We start from the raw sequence: 14,754 nt of genomic DNA, 5'->3' as shown, positions 1-14,754 counted from the left end.
GCCGGCGGAGTTCTCGCCACCTTTTGAACGCTTTTCCGATGTAAATTCGGGACTTCGCGCGTTCCTTCTCCTTTTCCCTCCTCTTTGTTATTTGTTCATCGGAACGTCGTCTTTTGGTCGGCCATATCAAAATTCTCAAGAATATACATTTTTAACGTTAGTCGTTGTCTAGGACATCTCTCCTCTAACTTCCCTCTTCATGCTTCTCTCTCTTCCACTCCCCACCCCCCCCTTCATGTGCACGCGCACTAACCCCCCTACCCCCACCGCCAAATCGTTCTTGTCGGTTATTGGCTGGAACACTGTTTGTTATGTTTCGTGGTCCAGGCTGGGCCAGTTTGTTTTTGTTGCCGTTTGTGGAGCCTGTGGTGTCTACAGAGACTGCGTTTTTTTGACAGTGTGTTCAGGGGACAGGCAGCTAGCGGATAGTGAGGAGATGTTTGCTGTATGTGACAAAAAATGTTTTGGCCTAAAAAACGCGTGACATCGCTCGGAGAGCACCTTTAACAAAGCATTATCTTTTATAACACTTTTATTTATTTCAGTGACAGCGAATGAAGAACTATCTGTTTGTATATTGGCATGGTTTTCACAGATAAGGCTTAGATTAAGCCAGGATTAGCCCTTAGTTCATTAAGGATATTCAAGTAGCTTTTATAAACGTGCCTTAGAAAAAACATTACTGATGTGCATCTTGAGACAAAAGAATGGGACTGACATATTTTATGATATATCAGTGCAATTTACTTTCTGTTAAAACAGCTCAAACTTGCATTTTAGTCTGGGACTAGTTTAAGCCATGTCTGTGAAACCAGGGGATAGTCTATTAATGCATTAACTACAGTTTATAAACTATTAATTAACTAAAAACTAATAGTTTGCTAATGATTTATTAGTGCTTTGTTGCTGTATACATATTCTAAAGTGTTAACAGAAATTCCTACAGGTTTAGAACAACTTGAGGGTGAGTAAATGATGACAGCAATTTGCTTTGACAGCTGCTGTGACAGTGTACGGAAGTCTTAGGATTTTAATGAGAGTTGGCAAATTGTGGCAACATAAGCCAGTAATTCACCAACAGCAGCGATGTAGCAACTACCAATGGGAGTCAGAGAAACCAGAACAATATCCCTATTCTTTATGAGTTGTCTTTCCCCACATACAGGGATATTATTGACCGTTATACGTGGAACACCAGCGTTCTGTGTGAGTTTGATTCATATACTGTATCATCAAAAGTCTTGTCTATTTTTTGCAGTCTGATAAAAGCAGGAAACAAGCCTCCGTCTTCCACTACGCCAGGAAAACCAAAGAAAGCCACCACCTTCCAAGAGTTCGAGAGCATCACCAGTGACGCCTGGGATGTGGGAGATGATGATGATGAACTTCTCGCCATGGCAGCCCAAAATCTCAACATCGAGGTCGTCATGGAGACAGCCAATAAGGTGATAGAAAACCACAGCAAGCTGCAGGAAAGAAGACAGCAGCAGATGGATAGCATGACTGAGCCTGACGGGAAAGACGGAGAGGAAGAGGAGGAAGAGCTGGAAGAAGAGGAGGAGAGAGAGGAAGGGGCAGAGATGACAACAGATCTGTCTTTCGGTTCAGAGGCTCTTCCACTCAGTGACAACAGACTGGTGAAGTCACACAGTGAAGCTCCTGTCGGCTCGCCTAAAGGTCAGTCAAACATCAGTCTGTCTCTCTGATATTAATCTTTGGTTAGATTAATAACATTGTTTTTGTAATAACCTAAAACAAATAAAAGTGTTTTTTTTTGGTAATTTAATAAAGCAAAATATATGATTTTATTAGATGAAAAACGTAAATTTCAATAAAATTTTTAAACTAAAACAGAAAAAATAAATAAAAATAAAGCTAAATAGAAATAATAACATAATTAATAGAAAATGTTAATAATTATAATAATTATTATTGGTATTATTATGCAGTATTTCAGGTTTCTGGTGCACCTCTGTGTTTTATAAGTTTCATACATTTTAAAGCTTGTTGAAAAGATGTGTGCTGTAAACGATTAGTTATCATTTTCCCCTGGCAGATGATAAAATGATATTAGTCATGGAGACTTACATTGAAAGAGACATGCATAAAAAACAAACCAACAACAACAACAAAGAATACATTAGTCTTAATTGTCATTATTTCCAATGTTGTGTTTCATCTAGATGCAAGACGTTTCTGCATGGGAAAGATCAACCAATTTTCATAAGACTTACATGAAAGTTTAGATTTTGGATCAGACCTGTGACCTATTTCTAAACTCTAGCATTTCATTTTCTCCTCGTCCTCTTCCTAGCTAATTAGCACGACCTTCATTAAATCGGTTTTATTTTAACTTCTGGTAATTAACCGAGAGTCTGTAACAGGCAAATTGGAGTCAGTGAAATGTCAATCAATTGTTTTGTTTGCCACTGAGCTTTGGTATGTTAATATAGGGTTTATTTTCCCACTGACCTGTCACTCACACTTTCTCTCTGATGCTTCTGAAGCATAGAAAACTGAGTGAAAGCATCTTTATTTTAATACTATTAGAATCCCAGATCTTCATGACACTGAAGGCCTAAAAGATTCAATGTTTGAAATGGCTGTTAAACGCTTTTGATCTGCCATTGGTCTATGATAATGACATAATAGGTTGGTGTGGTCCAAGAATTCAGCTTTTTTGAGGTTCATTTCTTAAAGGCCCTGACACAACCTTCGTCGTTGAGCATCGGCTAGCCCAGTTTTGCGGTGTGTTCTGCACTAGTCGGACCCCGTTGTTTTGTTTTTTTTGGCCAATTGAGCACACTGAATCGGCGTCCGTCGGCAACTCTGAGAAAACTCTGATTGGCTGTTCAGTATGTAAGCTTGTTTCCGCCACAGAATAAAACATTTTAAAGGATAATTGCGACTCACAATTGCGAGTTTACATCAGAGTCAGAATTGCGAGAAATAAAGTCGCAATTGCGAGAAAAAAAGTCAGAATTCTCGCAATTGCGTGTTATAAAGTCAGAATTGCGTGATATAAAATCGCAATTGCGAGAAAAAAGTCAGAATTTCGAGTTTATTTCTCGCAATTGCGAATTTATATTTCACAATTCAGACTTTATAACACACAATTGCGACTTTATATAACGCAATTCTGACTTTAGAACTCGCAATTGCGACTTTGTATCACGCAATTCTGACTTTATAACTCTCAATTGCGACTTTATATTATGCAATTCTGACTTTAGAACTCGCAATTGTGACTATATCACGCAATTCTGACTTTAGAACTCGCAATTGCGACTTTATATCACACAATTCAGATTTTAGAACTCTCAATTGCAACTTAATTGCAACTATATCACGCAATTCTGACTTTAGAACTCTCAATTGCGACTATATCACGCAATTCTGACTTTAGAACTCGCAATTGCGACTATATCACGCAGTACTGGCTTTAGAACATGCAATTGCAACTTTATATCACGCAATTCTGACTTTAGAACTTGCAATTGCGACTATATCACGCAATTCTGACTTTAGAACTCGCAATTGCGACTATATCACGCAATACTGGCTTTAGAACATGCAATTGCAACTTTATATCACGCAATTCTGACTTTAGAACTTGCAATTGCGACTATATCACGCAATTCTGACTTTAGAACTCTCAATTGCGACTATATCACGCAATTCTGACTTTAAAACTCGCAATTGCGACTTTATATCACACAATTCTGATTTTAGAACTCTCAATTGCGACTATATCACGCAATTCTGACTTTATAACATACAATTGCGACTTTATGTCACGCAATTCTGACTTAAGAACTCGCAATTGCGACTATATCACGCAATTCTGACTTTAGAACTCGCAATTGCGACTATATCGCGCAATTCTGACATTAGAACTCTCAATTGCGACTATATCACGCAATTCTGACTTTAGAACTCGCAATTGCGACTTTATATCACACAATTCTGATTTTATAACTCTCATTTGCGACTATATCACGCAGTTCTGACTTTAGAACATGCAATTGCGACTTTATCAAGCAATTCTGACTTTAGAACTTGCAATTGCGAGAAACTTTATTTCAGAATTGCGAGATAAAAAGTCACAAATAACTTTTTTATTTTTCATTCTTTGGTGGAAACACGAAGTCAAGACGTTACAGACAGAAGCCTGTTTTTTAGCCAAATTTTTTTAGCAGAAGCCTAATTTTACATCATCTTACCTGAACATTCCAGTGCGCGGATATTTTCATAACAACATGAACCGCCTGGAGTGAAGAAAGTGATCAGCGTGATTAATGTTTAAATAGTAAGCAAGCGCTGCTTTATTTATGGTTTGTATCTCTGCAGTCCTAGTTTCGGTTTCCCTTTTCGAATGAAGAATATAGACTATTGATACCTGCTAATATAGATAGTTATTTTCTCTGCTAGTTCTTTTACGTCAGGGTGTCACGGCCTTAACTCAGGTATTTCACAAACCTAGGGAATTTCAAAATTTCTTAACCTCTGAGTGAAGAACGAAACAATTTTTTGCTATGAGTATTTGAGTATATCAGACAGGGACTGTGTGCTTCCACCAGTACCTGCACTGTCAGACAGTTCTGCCAGTCCTTTGTTTTGCCAGCCAGAGTGGCGATGGATGACTGTGATAATGGACTTCCCGTTGACGTGTTCTGCCTCTATTTTAATAGTACCTTGTGTTGACACTGTCAGCAGCCGTCACGCACCGTCTAATTTCTGCAGGGATTACACAAACATCTGTATACGTTGAAGATGTTATGATGCTTAATGCAAGAATGATATCTCAAAGTCATCCATTTAATGCCTCTAACAAGCATACAATCACATTTTACAGTGCCTTACAGTGTTTGGACAGCATGATTATGAAGCATTAGGACAAAATCAATTCACCGATGCAATGTGATTCTTTGACAAATGTGTGCAGCACTGCCAAAATAGCAACTTATATCATAGAATGTACCCGTGAACCCATTAAACATACTTATTCTGACCCATAATTGACACAGAATAAAGTGCATGTTTGTGTGTGATAATATATATTTTAGTAATTTAGTAAGGTAAGTAAGGAAAGTAAGTAAGGCAAGTAAGTGGTATATGATATAATCAATGACCATATGTGGTATATGGTATAAAAACAATGACCTTCATATAGACTGGCTGTGTGGAACTAAATTGTCTCTCTCTGGGACTAAACTTTATTTATGCAAAATATCAATAAATCATTCGATCAATCAATAAATGTGTGTATTTATGTCTGTATGTTTTTGTAAATGTATGACAAATCAAAAGAACAAAAGCACAAAACAAAAATGATTAGACGAAAATTAATTAAATCAAAACTGAAAACATAAAAACAAAAGATAATGTAGTTTTTAAAAATAATTTTAATAAAAATAAAAATAACTTTTTTTATGAAGTGAGAATACATTAAACTTTTATTCAAAGTCTCTGTTTGTATTTACTGTACAAAAGGGTTGCATAAGCACACACTTATGAACCGTTCAATTCCAAATACGATTTTAACACTTTTTTTTTTTTGTACACATTGTTCCAGCTTTAAGGAAAGCAATATTAAATAAAAATCTCTCTCTCTCTCTCTCTCTCTCTCTCTCTCTCTCTCTCTCCCTCTCCCTCTCCCTCTCCCTCTCCCTCTCCCTCTCCCTCTCCTCTCTCTCTCTCTCTCTCTCTCTCTCTCTCTCTCTCTCTCTCTCTCTCTATATATATATATATATAATTTTTTTTTTTTTTAAATGCCTACTATCGGTGTGCAAACTGTTGGGCAGGAAAATCTAATTTGTGTTTTTAATATTTATACAGTATTAATTACAGTAAGTACTCTGGCATGTGCATCTTCTCAGCCAATCTTCCCTGAAATTCATCTAATAGGATTAAAGTGCGCTTGCTTCCAAAAATTGAGATGTGCCAGGTTTAACTCACAAATGATTGGTCCCTGTTGAAGAATGTACATTGAGAATCGTATGCAATCTCGTCACAACTCCCTAAATTGAAATTAAAATAGAATCTAATGTAAATGAATTGAATCGTGTGATGCTAAAAGATTCCCACTCCTAATGGTGATGGCACTCCGAATATAAAGTTCATCTGTCCGAGTTCTATAATGGATTTAGTTTGACAGAGAAGAGTTTCATTACCACTAGCTGAGCATCTTGGGGTAACTCGGGGCAAACTGTGTCATGAATTGCCTCCATAATTACATTTAATGGGCTGAGGCATGTGCAGTGGTTTGTTCTCATTCCAGCTGTGTTTTCTCTTGTCTGTGGGTCAGAAGTGGGCGTTGAACAGGCAGCACTACACAGACAGCAGTCACTCCCGCACAGGCCCACGATTCCGCTGGTGGCCCGCATGGCGGATCAGAACACATCCGGAACTCCTGCCATGACCGAGAGAGAGGCGTCAAGACTCGACAAGTTCAGACAGGTTCTGGCCGGCCCTAATACTGATCTGGGTAAGATGCTGTTTTATGGCTTTATGGCTTGACTACCGGTATATGAATGCTTGGGCAACGCATTACAAGAACATACGCAGAGCAAAGTCCAAAATATACTCTTTGCAACACATGAGTTGTGTTCTGACGTTTCTGAATGCAGCATTTGAAACTGTGCATGCAAAGATGGAAGCATTAGTGTTCACACATATAGGGCCATATGATTTCCGTGATGCAGAAAAAGTGGACAGAATTACGGAATACAGTTCAGAAATGGAATTTAACGTACAGTATAGCGCAGAATGTTATGGAATTGGCAAATAAGTAGGGCTGTACTGTTAGACACATAGTCTAGACACATCATAGCGATGTGGATATGTTTGCATCAGCTCTGCAATTCACCGGCATCATGTTCTCAGATGCGATAATTCAAATTTCACTTTTATGATAGCTTAATTATAAAGTATATTTAAAATGATAGACTATATAAATCTGGCTATGTGAGACTATAGTTTTAAGTAATGCCATTTATTTGCTTGACAAATTGCAGTATTGAATAGCTTTTCGGCATTATCCTGAACATTGTATAAGCATTCATTTCATGTGTTTTTGTAGCTGACGTCATTGAATCGTTACAGATTAACATTGTTTATTCTACTGTGAAACAGAAACCATTTTTATTTCAGTTTGCGTTGGAGTCTGTTTTGTGCTGTTCGCTTGTTGACGTTAGTGGATTTGATCTCTAAGCTAACGTTAGCTAGTGTTGCACACTTGTAGAGAACGGAAGAGAGGCTCTCAGGACATTTATTGCAATGTTTACATTAACAATTTAATAATTTATTGCAATGTTTTATGAATGAAATTGATTAGACAGACATGGTTTTTGTTGATTAAAATTTAATTGAACCATTGAACTGGAATCCAGAAAAACAAAATGGAAAATGGAATTTGGGGGAAAGAGAAAAGAAAACACACTGTAGTCTAATGCATGTAATTTGTTGGCCAAGCATTCTTGTTTTCTTGGATTATGTTTTGGTGCAAATGCAAATGCAAATTTGATCATTATTTACTAACCCTCATGTTGTTCCAAACTCATATACCTTAAACTGTTTTCGTTTTACTGTTTGCCACACAAAGCTATCATATTTCTTGGAATATAGTGCATTAGTTTTATAGACCACTTTAATCTTTTTTTTTTTTTTTCTCATCCTTTGTGGACCTGGATAGATATGGTTGCTGTGAACTGTATTACATTATAAATGACATTATTCAGAACCCGCATACATGTTTGGAATGACATGTGCGTCTGTAAATAATAACAAAATGTTTCAATATTTATCAAAAGACAAGCTAGTGAATTGTGGACAATAATTCCAAAACACATTAAGGAAGTAAATAGTGAAGTAGTTGCTTTCACTTTAACGTCTCCCTGTAGTCAATCATTTTATCCCCTAAAACTCATCTTTGATCACCAAAATGACATATTTAAACGTTTTTTTTCCCTTGAAAACAAATTTCTTCATGCCTTAAAATAGCTTGACTGTAACTCTAAACCCTTGCCTTATTTAGTATACGTGGTTCTATGAATATGCAAATTTGCCCCGCCTCCACTCACTCACACCAGCTCAGAGATCCACTGGTTGATGATCACACATTAACCTGATAGGTTACAAGGTAGTTTGTGACGTCAGAAACATCAGTGATTTCAAACCGTGTTTTTGAGACTGTCTTTGGTTCACTGCAGATATAAGGAGAAAATACTCAACAATTAAAAGGGATGGGAATTGATACGATTTTATCAATATCAGTGTTACTAACGATTCTGTTTATCCGATTCTTTTGTCGATTCTTACGAAATAATAATAATAATAATAATAATTTGCCAGCAGCCATATCACCCTGTTGCCCACTGAAGCTAAGCAGGGCTGAGCCTGTTGGTCTACCGTTGAGAATGGGTGTAACCCTTTCCAAGCCCGATAAAGGAAAAAAGGGACAGTTGTGAGTTGTTCACGGTCTGTATATGGCTGGGACTCGGAGCAGGAGCATCGATAAGAGGACTCGTTAACGTTGAGGGAATGCAATATCGGTGGTTCATAAAACTTAGAACTGGTTCTCGAGTGGAACCGGTTTTCAATTCCAATCCCTAGCAATTACTGAGTACTTACTGTTGACTTATGAATTTGCACATGGGTTGTCTTAAAGTATATTAAAAACACCACATAGACATATAAACAACATTAAAAGCTGGATTTTCACTACAGGGGGGCTTTAACAGTTTGTAATCTTAACCGTCTTTGCATATTTCTCATATCATCGCTCAGCAACATCCTTGGGGTTTAAGCATTGCAGATCCATGAAGTCAGGACGGTGTCGATGTTGACAGGCCTCTGGACGTTGGCGTGCCAGTTCTGGTTTCATTTGACTGGCTCTCAGGGCGTCCCTGAATCAGTTTGGCTGCTGTTGCCGTTATTAGACATCTGAAATTATGTGTCAGACATGTGGCAGCAGAATGAAATATGAATGAAATCTATAATTAAGCTGGGGTCTCCAACATGATAATGAATTCCCATCCATCCATCCAAAGCACTGATGACTGCCCTCTATTGGCAGTGACTCATAATAACTCAACGACCCCGAGAAATAGCGCTAAGCCTCCTTTCTTTCCCCTGTGTTGACATATTTCTTATTATAACATAAGGTTTAGGTGAAACTTTTAAAAAAAGGCTTATTTTATTGAAACGGCGAAAATGGCATTATATCGGCTATACCATTACCATCAACCATGACATTTGCAAATCAGCAGTATTCAGCAACTTGGATTATCCTGAATGAATTAAAGTGTGAACTATGGCAGTGGTTTTCACATGCCAAACAGTTTGTTTGGTTTTTGGTGCGCACCAGGGTTCTGATGGCAGCGTTCACACTTGATCAATCAAATGAGCCACACTAACAGAGCAATCACACCAGAGTTCGTTTTAATCCAATCAAACATGACAAGCGTGAACACACCCTGAAACACTGTGTCTTGAACTACATGTTGATGCTAAATGATGCGCTTCGCTCTGAAACCACAAATATTTACTTCATTAAGGGCCCTTTCACACCTACCTTGTTTGGTCCGGATTTTTGGACTTTTCAGTTTGGTCCGAATCAAAATTACAGGTGTGAAACCTCCCCCGGACCACGGTCCGGACCAAACAGACGAAATTTGGTCCGACGAAAAGAGGTAGTCTCAGTCCGGATCAAACTGAACAAAGGTTTGGTTCGTTTCTAGTGTGAAAGCATTTTCTGTATGGTTCGGACTTTCAGACCATTTACAGGAAGTTCCGGTGGTTCCTGCGTAGCCTAAACAACTGAAGAAGAATATTTATGTGCAGATCTGTCAGTCCTGCCCACAGCGTTTTTTCCAGCTGATTCACACACACACACACACACACACACACACTTGTCCTGCATCCTGCCGGCGACGATAAAATGTTCGCACAACGAGGACGTTCATTTGGCAAATTTTAACTAGCCTCGAGTATAGTTGGTGCTGCAGGGAGTAATGCCATAATAATAAAATTATAGTGGCAACGATATTCGTCTGTTCATTCATTCTTGTCAAAGTTACCCGCCGAATTGACAACACGCTTACGTCAGACACACGTCCGTTTACAAAACCAAACAATGTCAAGATGCAGCCCATATAGATGATGACGATAGGACGCAAGTATGTCATGTAAAGTTCTTTTGTGCGCTCGCATAATTGCAATGTGAAACCAAACCAAAACTAACCGAATGTATACAATGTATCAAAACATGAACTTTGGTTCGGACATTGGTGCGGACTTTCAGGTGTGAAAACGCCCTAAATCACAGTTACAATCGCACTAAGCCATTTTTTTAAATAAAAATAATTTTCTGTGAACACTTTTATTGTTTTTCACAGTAAATTAATATATTTAATTGTTTAATTCTAAAGGCCCATTCACACCAAGAACGATAACTATAAAGATAACTATATTAGCGTCCACACCAGCGGATGATATCGTTCTGTTTATTCTACGCGCGTTCTTGTCTGCTGCTTTAAATGCTCGAGCTCGTTACAGCAGGATGGATTCTGATTGGCTGTCAATGTGTTTATCGTTCATCAGCTGGATAAAACCGTTCTGAAAGTGATTCCAACGATATTGTTTCTCTGTGCCGTTATTGTTATAGGCTAGCTGTGGTTTGAACTTTGCTATTCTTTAATTTTGAGAACGGTTTTTAGAACTCTTATCTTTATCATTATCATTATGGTTATTGTTTTTGGTGTGGACGGGCCTGAAGGCTCAGAAAAGAGGAGGAAATTAGTAATTTAAAATACATAACAATCTTGGTGTGACAAACTTTGACCAACTTTTAATGGGACTCCAGCCAACTTTGTATTCACTCTCTGCTACGTACGTTTAAGTACGCACATAAAGCAAGTAAAGGTTATGAAAAGAAAACTTAAGGAGGCACAGTTCATTTTGCCTACAAAATAAATGTCAAGCATTGAAGTGTGAGCCTTTAGATCTCAATTTTTTTAAGATCATAAAAAGACGTTTTAGTCTAACATGTCCAAACTTTTAATGTGTCGTGTATCGGAGCATTGTACCAAAGCGTCTTTGAAAAAAGACATTTAATTTGTCATATCTAACGCACAGTAATGAGCAAAAAGTAGTTTTTTTTCCCCCTTACAAGCTCTTGTTTCTGAAGCGTTTGGTGCCGTCTTTGTCTCCAAATTAATGAGTACCTGACAGATGTGTTTTTAAGAGGGATGCCATCAGATGGTCAGCTTTTACCTCAGAGAGAGAGAGAGAGAGAGAGAGAGAGCTACAATAACAGGAAGCAATTACTCGCTGATGCTGTCCACTGTTGCCATGACGATGCATCACCTCTATTGAACCCTTCTCTCTACCGTTTGACTACCTTTTCTCTCTGTGTGTCTCAGATGGGGGAGCTGTGGTGCTCTCGTGGTCTTAACACAGCCGGTTCTTCTGTGGGTGCTCAACCTCAATATTATAAATGCAGTCGGATTAGTTAACTTAGTTTAGTGGCATCTGTGGCACATACATTCTTTACGGAATTCAAGGATATTATATTGAGAATCTGGCATTGAGCCATTGCAAGCATTCCTGGGGACATTTCATGTGCTGTGAATGAATCTAAAAACATGAAAAAGTAGAGAGAATATGCATGTACATTTGAATAGCGGTTTATGTAGTAGAGTAATGAAGTAGAATTCCTCTCGCTTTTCTATTCTATCAAGCTTAACATTGACAAAAATGCATAAACTTAATGTTTTAACTTGCCACATCGCGATTCAATTGATGTCTGTTCCTCAGTCACATGGGTTTAGAATATTGGAGTATATTGCAAGAGGTTATTTGTTATTGTTATTGTATAGGTTATTGTTTTTGACACATTTTATTTTAACATTTGAGTTTTAATAGATTATTCTCTCGTGTTTGATGTATTTTTGTTATCCCTTTATTGTATAATCAGCACAAATTCTGGGATTCATCTGTAGATACTGCTTTCCTCCAATTTGTCCAGTCATTTTATTTCTGAATTGGTAAATGACTAAACCACTCTGCTACATCTGTGACGAATGCTGATGCTGAAGTAAACCTTTAATTGAGTATGAACTTAAAAATCAATGTTTTGACAGATTTGTTTCACTGTTTGTGTTTCACGGCATTAAGCAGTTGGCTAATGTTACTATTTCTCATTTCTGCCAATATGAGGTAAGATATTCATAGTTTAGCCAATTACCTTTATCACTGCAGGAATCTGAAGTAATCTAACAACGCTGATTATTTTCCACATCCTCATTTGGTTTTAATGGAGTCCTGTTGTGCTGTTTTACATTTTCAACTTTCTTTGTGTAATGTTGCTGTTTAAGAATGAAAAAGGTATGAAAAGTTACAAAGTACAAAGTCCACTCCAAAGGGGCTTTGGGTTCACAAGAACTGGGAACGATTTCTGGGAACACTTTCTAGTTTTAGGAACGCTTTTTGGGGGAACTAAAGCTCCCAAAATTACCTGGAACAATTTGTCCCAGGAACTTTTTTTCCCTCAGAGCTGTTGCTGTCTGCGTTTCCACTGCGGTCTAAAATATCGTGAAGATTAGGCAAATTAGTCCGGTGACGTAGGACTGCGCGCTACTTTCCAGTTCCCGCTGGATTTCATCCTCTGAATTTAAGCTTAATAAAGCCTGAACCTCGTCGTCGGTCCGTGAGTCGAATTTTTTAAACTCCATTGTTGATTAGAATAGCAAACAATCTTACTGCAAGCACTGCAACAGATTTTAAAAAATGGTGGTTGAAATAAGTGTCTCAAACTGCATGGAGTCAACTAATCAAAATGCGGCATGAACTCAACCAATCAGCATGTTCAGCGCCCCAAGTCCCACCCCCGGAAGTTCCTGAACTTTTCAGGGACTTTCTGAGGGGGAAATTTTAACCCCGAACTTCATTAAGACCCTGGTTCTTGCGGTGGAAACGCAGAGTACCACCCCAAAGTCCATAGTTCCTGGGGAAAGTTCCTGCATTGGAAACACGGCTTAGACCCTAGAGTAGGGTCTAACCCAGCACAATAGGAACTACCAGTAATGTAAGTGTTGATTGTTGATTGGCTGAAACCATGCGAAACACCGGCACCAACCATTTTTAAGTTTATAGCCTATATATTTAAAAAGCAATAAATGAACCGACACTAAAGTGTGCTCTGGGTCTGGCCAAGCCGCTCTCAGAGCTGTCAAAATAAATGTTCCACACAACAACCAGAGCGGCAGGGTGTAGGTGACAGCTTATGTCACTGTTTAAAAATGGTCAGGAAAATGGTCCTGAGGGAACATTTACTTCTTGGGGGATTGCCCCTGCTGGCTAGTTCCTATAACTACCTGGTGCGAAAGCCCTTAAATGGAGTTCTTCTCTATATAAGTAAGCACTGTTCTGAACTCCCTGAAACGCCTCGATTGTAGTCTTGAGTTTTCTGTAGACTTTAGAGAGTGCTGGATTCTTGCATTGTCAGTACAAGATCTCGACCAAAAATTGATGCACCTCTTGATGTAAATAACATCACAACATTTATCCCATCAAGAGGTGCATTGATTTTTTTGTCAAGATCTTGTATTGGCAATGCAAGAGTCAAGCACTCTGTAAAGTCTCCTTCAGCACATCCCAGCATGGTCCCAAGTAAAGCAAATCACAAATTAAATGAAAATAAAATTAATTTAAAATGGCTCATACTGTATATTATTTAGTTATCTCCTGAGATTGGTGATTGACATTTTCTTGGAGGACAATACTTTAATTTTAATGGATAGAAATGATCTATTTGTGGATAGTGCTAAAATGCAACCATTTTCTTAGTGCTTTATTGCAGTGTCAACGTTTTGCAGCCTGTGTTCACTTTCATGTATTTTTTTTATTTTTTTTTATTTGCAATTATGACTCCGTGGCAGTATCTTTTCATCATAGAGACTTTTGAGAAATCAAGAATATTGCTCACAGATATTGCTCACATCATGTTCTCTGTTTAAGCAGTTTACAGCTGAACAAGGTCACCTGGATCTGATCTACAGTCATGAAGTACTCCTGACAGTTGTTCAGATAACCTTGGTGAGCACTCAAATCTTAACAGGCAGCACTCGAGACATAATTAACTGTGGTAAACCAAGCCCCAGAAGTGAAGGAAGCACCAGTTTGTAGATTCTGAGACTTACTTATTCATCTAAATGCATTTCAAGTTAGTATTTGGTCTCCCGTATTTAATTTCAAGAACGGCAGTTTCTCTCTTTTTTTCCCCCTCCATTTGGCATAAAACACAGTATTCGTGGTCATTCAGTTTAAAATGGTGAGTACAAACTCTGAGGTTTTTCATATTTTCCATCGTGGCATTTTTTTCTGTATTTAGTTTTCCCAAAAATGTTTGTCCCCCTTATTTTTGGGGAGTGTAAGAAAAAATGATGTGGACGTTGAAGATCTCAAAAATGAAGTTTATTACAGCATAGCAGTGGCAAGGTACACAAAGCACCTTGGGTTCACCGGCGTCAGAATGAACCCCGAACATACCCAATCCTAAACCTTTTATCCTGGTCTTAATGTAAATGAAGTTGCTCTTCTTGCAACAGCTGTGGTCTGTATGTTAATGAAATTGAGACACCCCATGGTCTCTAGTGTCCCACAGAAGGTTCTCTGTTATTCTTTCAAATAAGAACAGCCAAAGGTTAAAGTGATAAGATTGTTTGAAGTCCCTTTAATCAAGATGGTTCTCGA

The 14,754-nt window shown here is 38.1% G+C and overlaps 1 protein-coding gene across 2 annotated transcripts in view; it reads left to right on the top strand.

The window, feature by feature from the left end:
• tbc1d22a (TBC1 domain family, member 22a) overlaps positions 1 to 14,754 on the top strand; it is a 157,255-nt gene that overhangs the window by 4,249 nt on the left and 138,252 nt on the right. For both annotated transcript variants that reach the window (XM_084111350.1, XM_084111351.1), the window contains exons 3-4: positions 1,259 to 1,677; positions 6,308 to 6,487. In XM_084111350.1, coding sequence (XP_083967476.1) covers positions 1,259 to 1,677; positions 6,308 to 6,487 — 599 coding nt within the window. The remainder of the gene's footprint in view (positions 1 to 1,258; positions 1,678 to 6,307; positions 6,488 to 14,754) is intronic.

The sequence above is a fragment of the Abramis brama genome (genome assembly GCF_963993115.1).
Source record: "Abramis brama genome assembly, chromosome: 4".
NCBI classification, from domain to species: domain Eukaryota; kingdom Metazoa; phylum Chordata; class Actinopteri; order Cypriniformes; family Leuciscidae; genus Abramis; species Abramis brama.
This window is presented reverse-complemented; position numbering and strand designations above follow the sequence as displayed.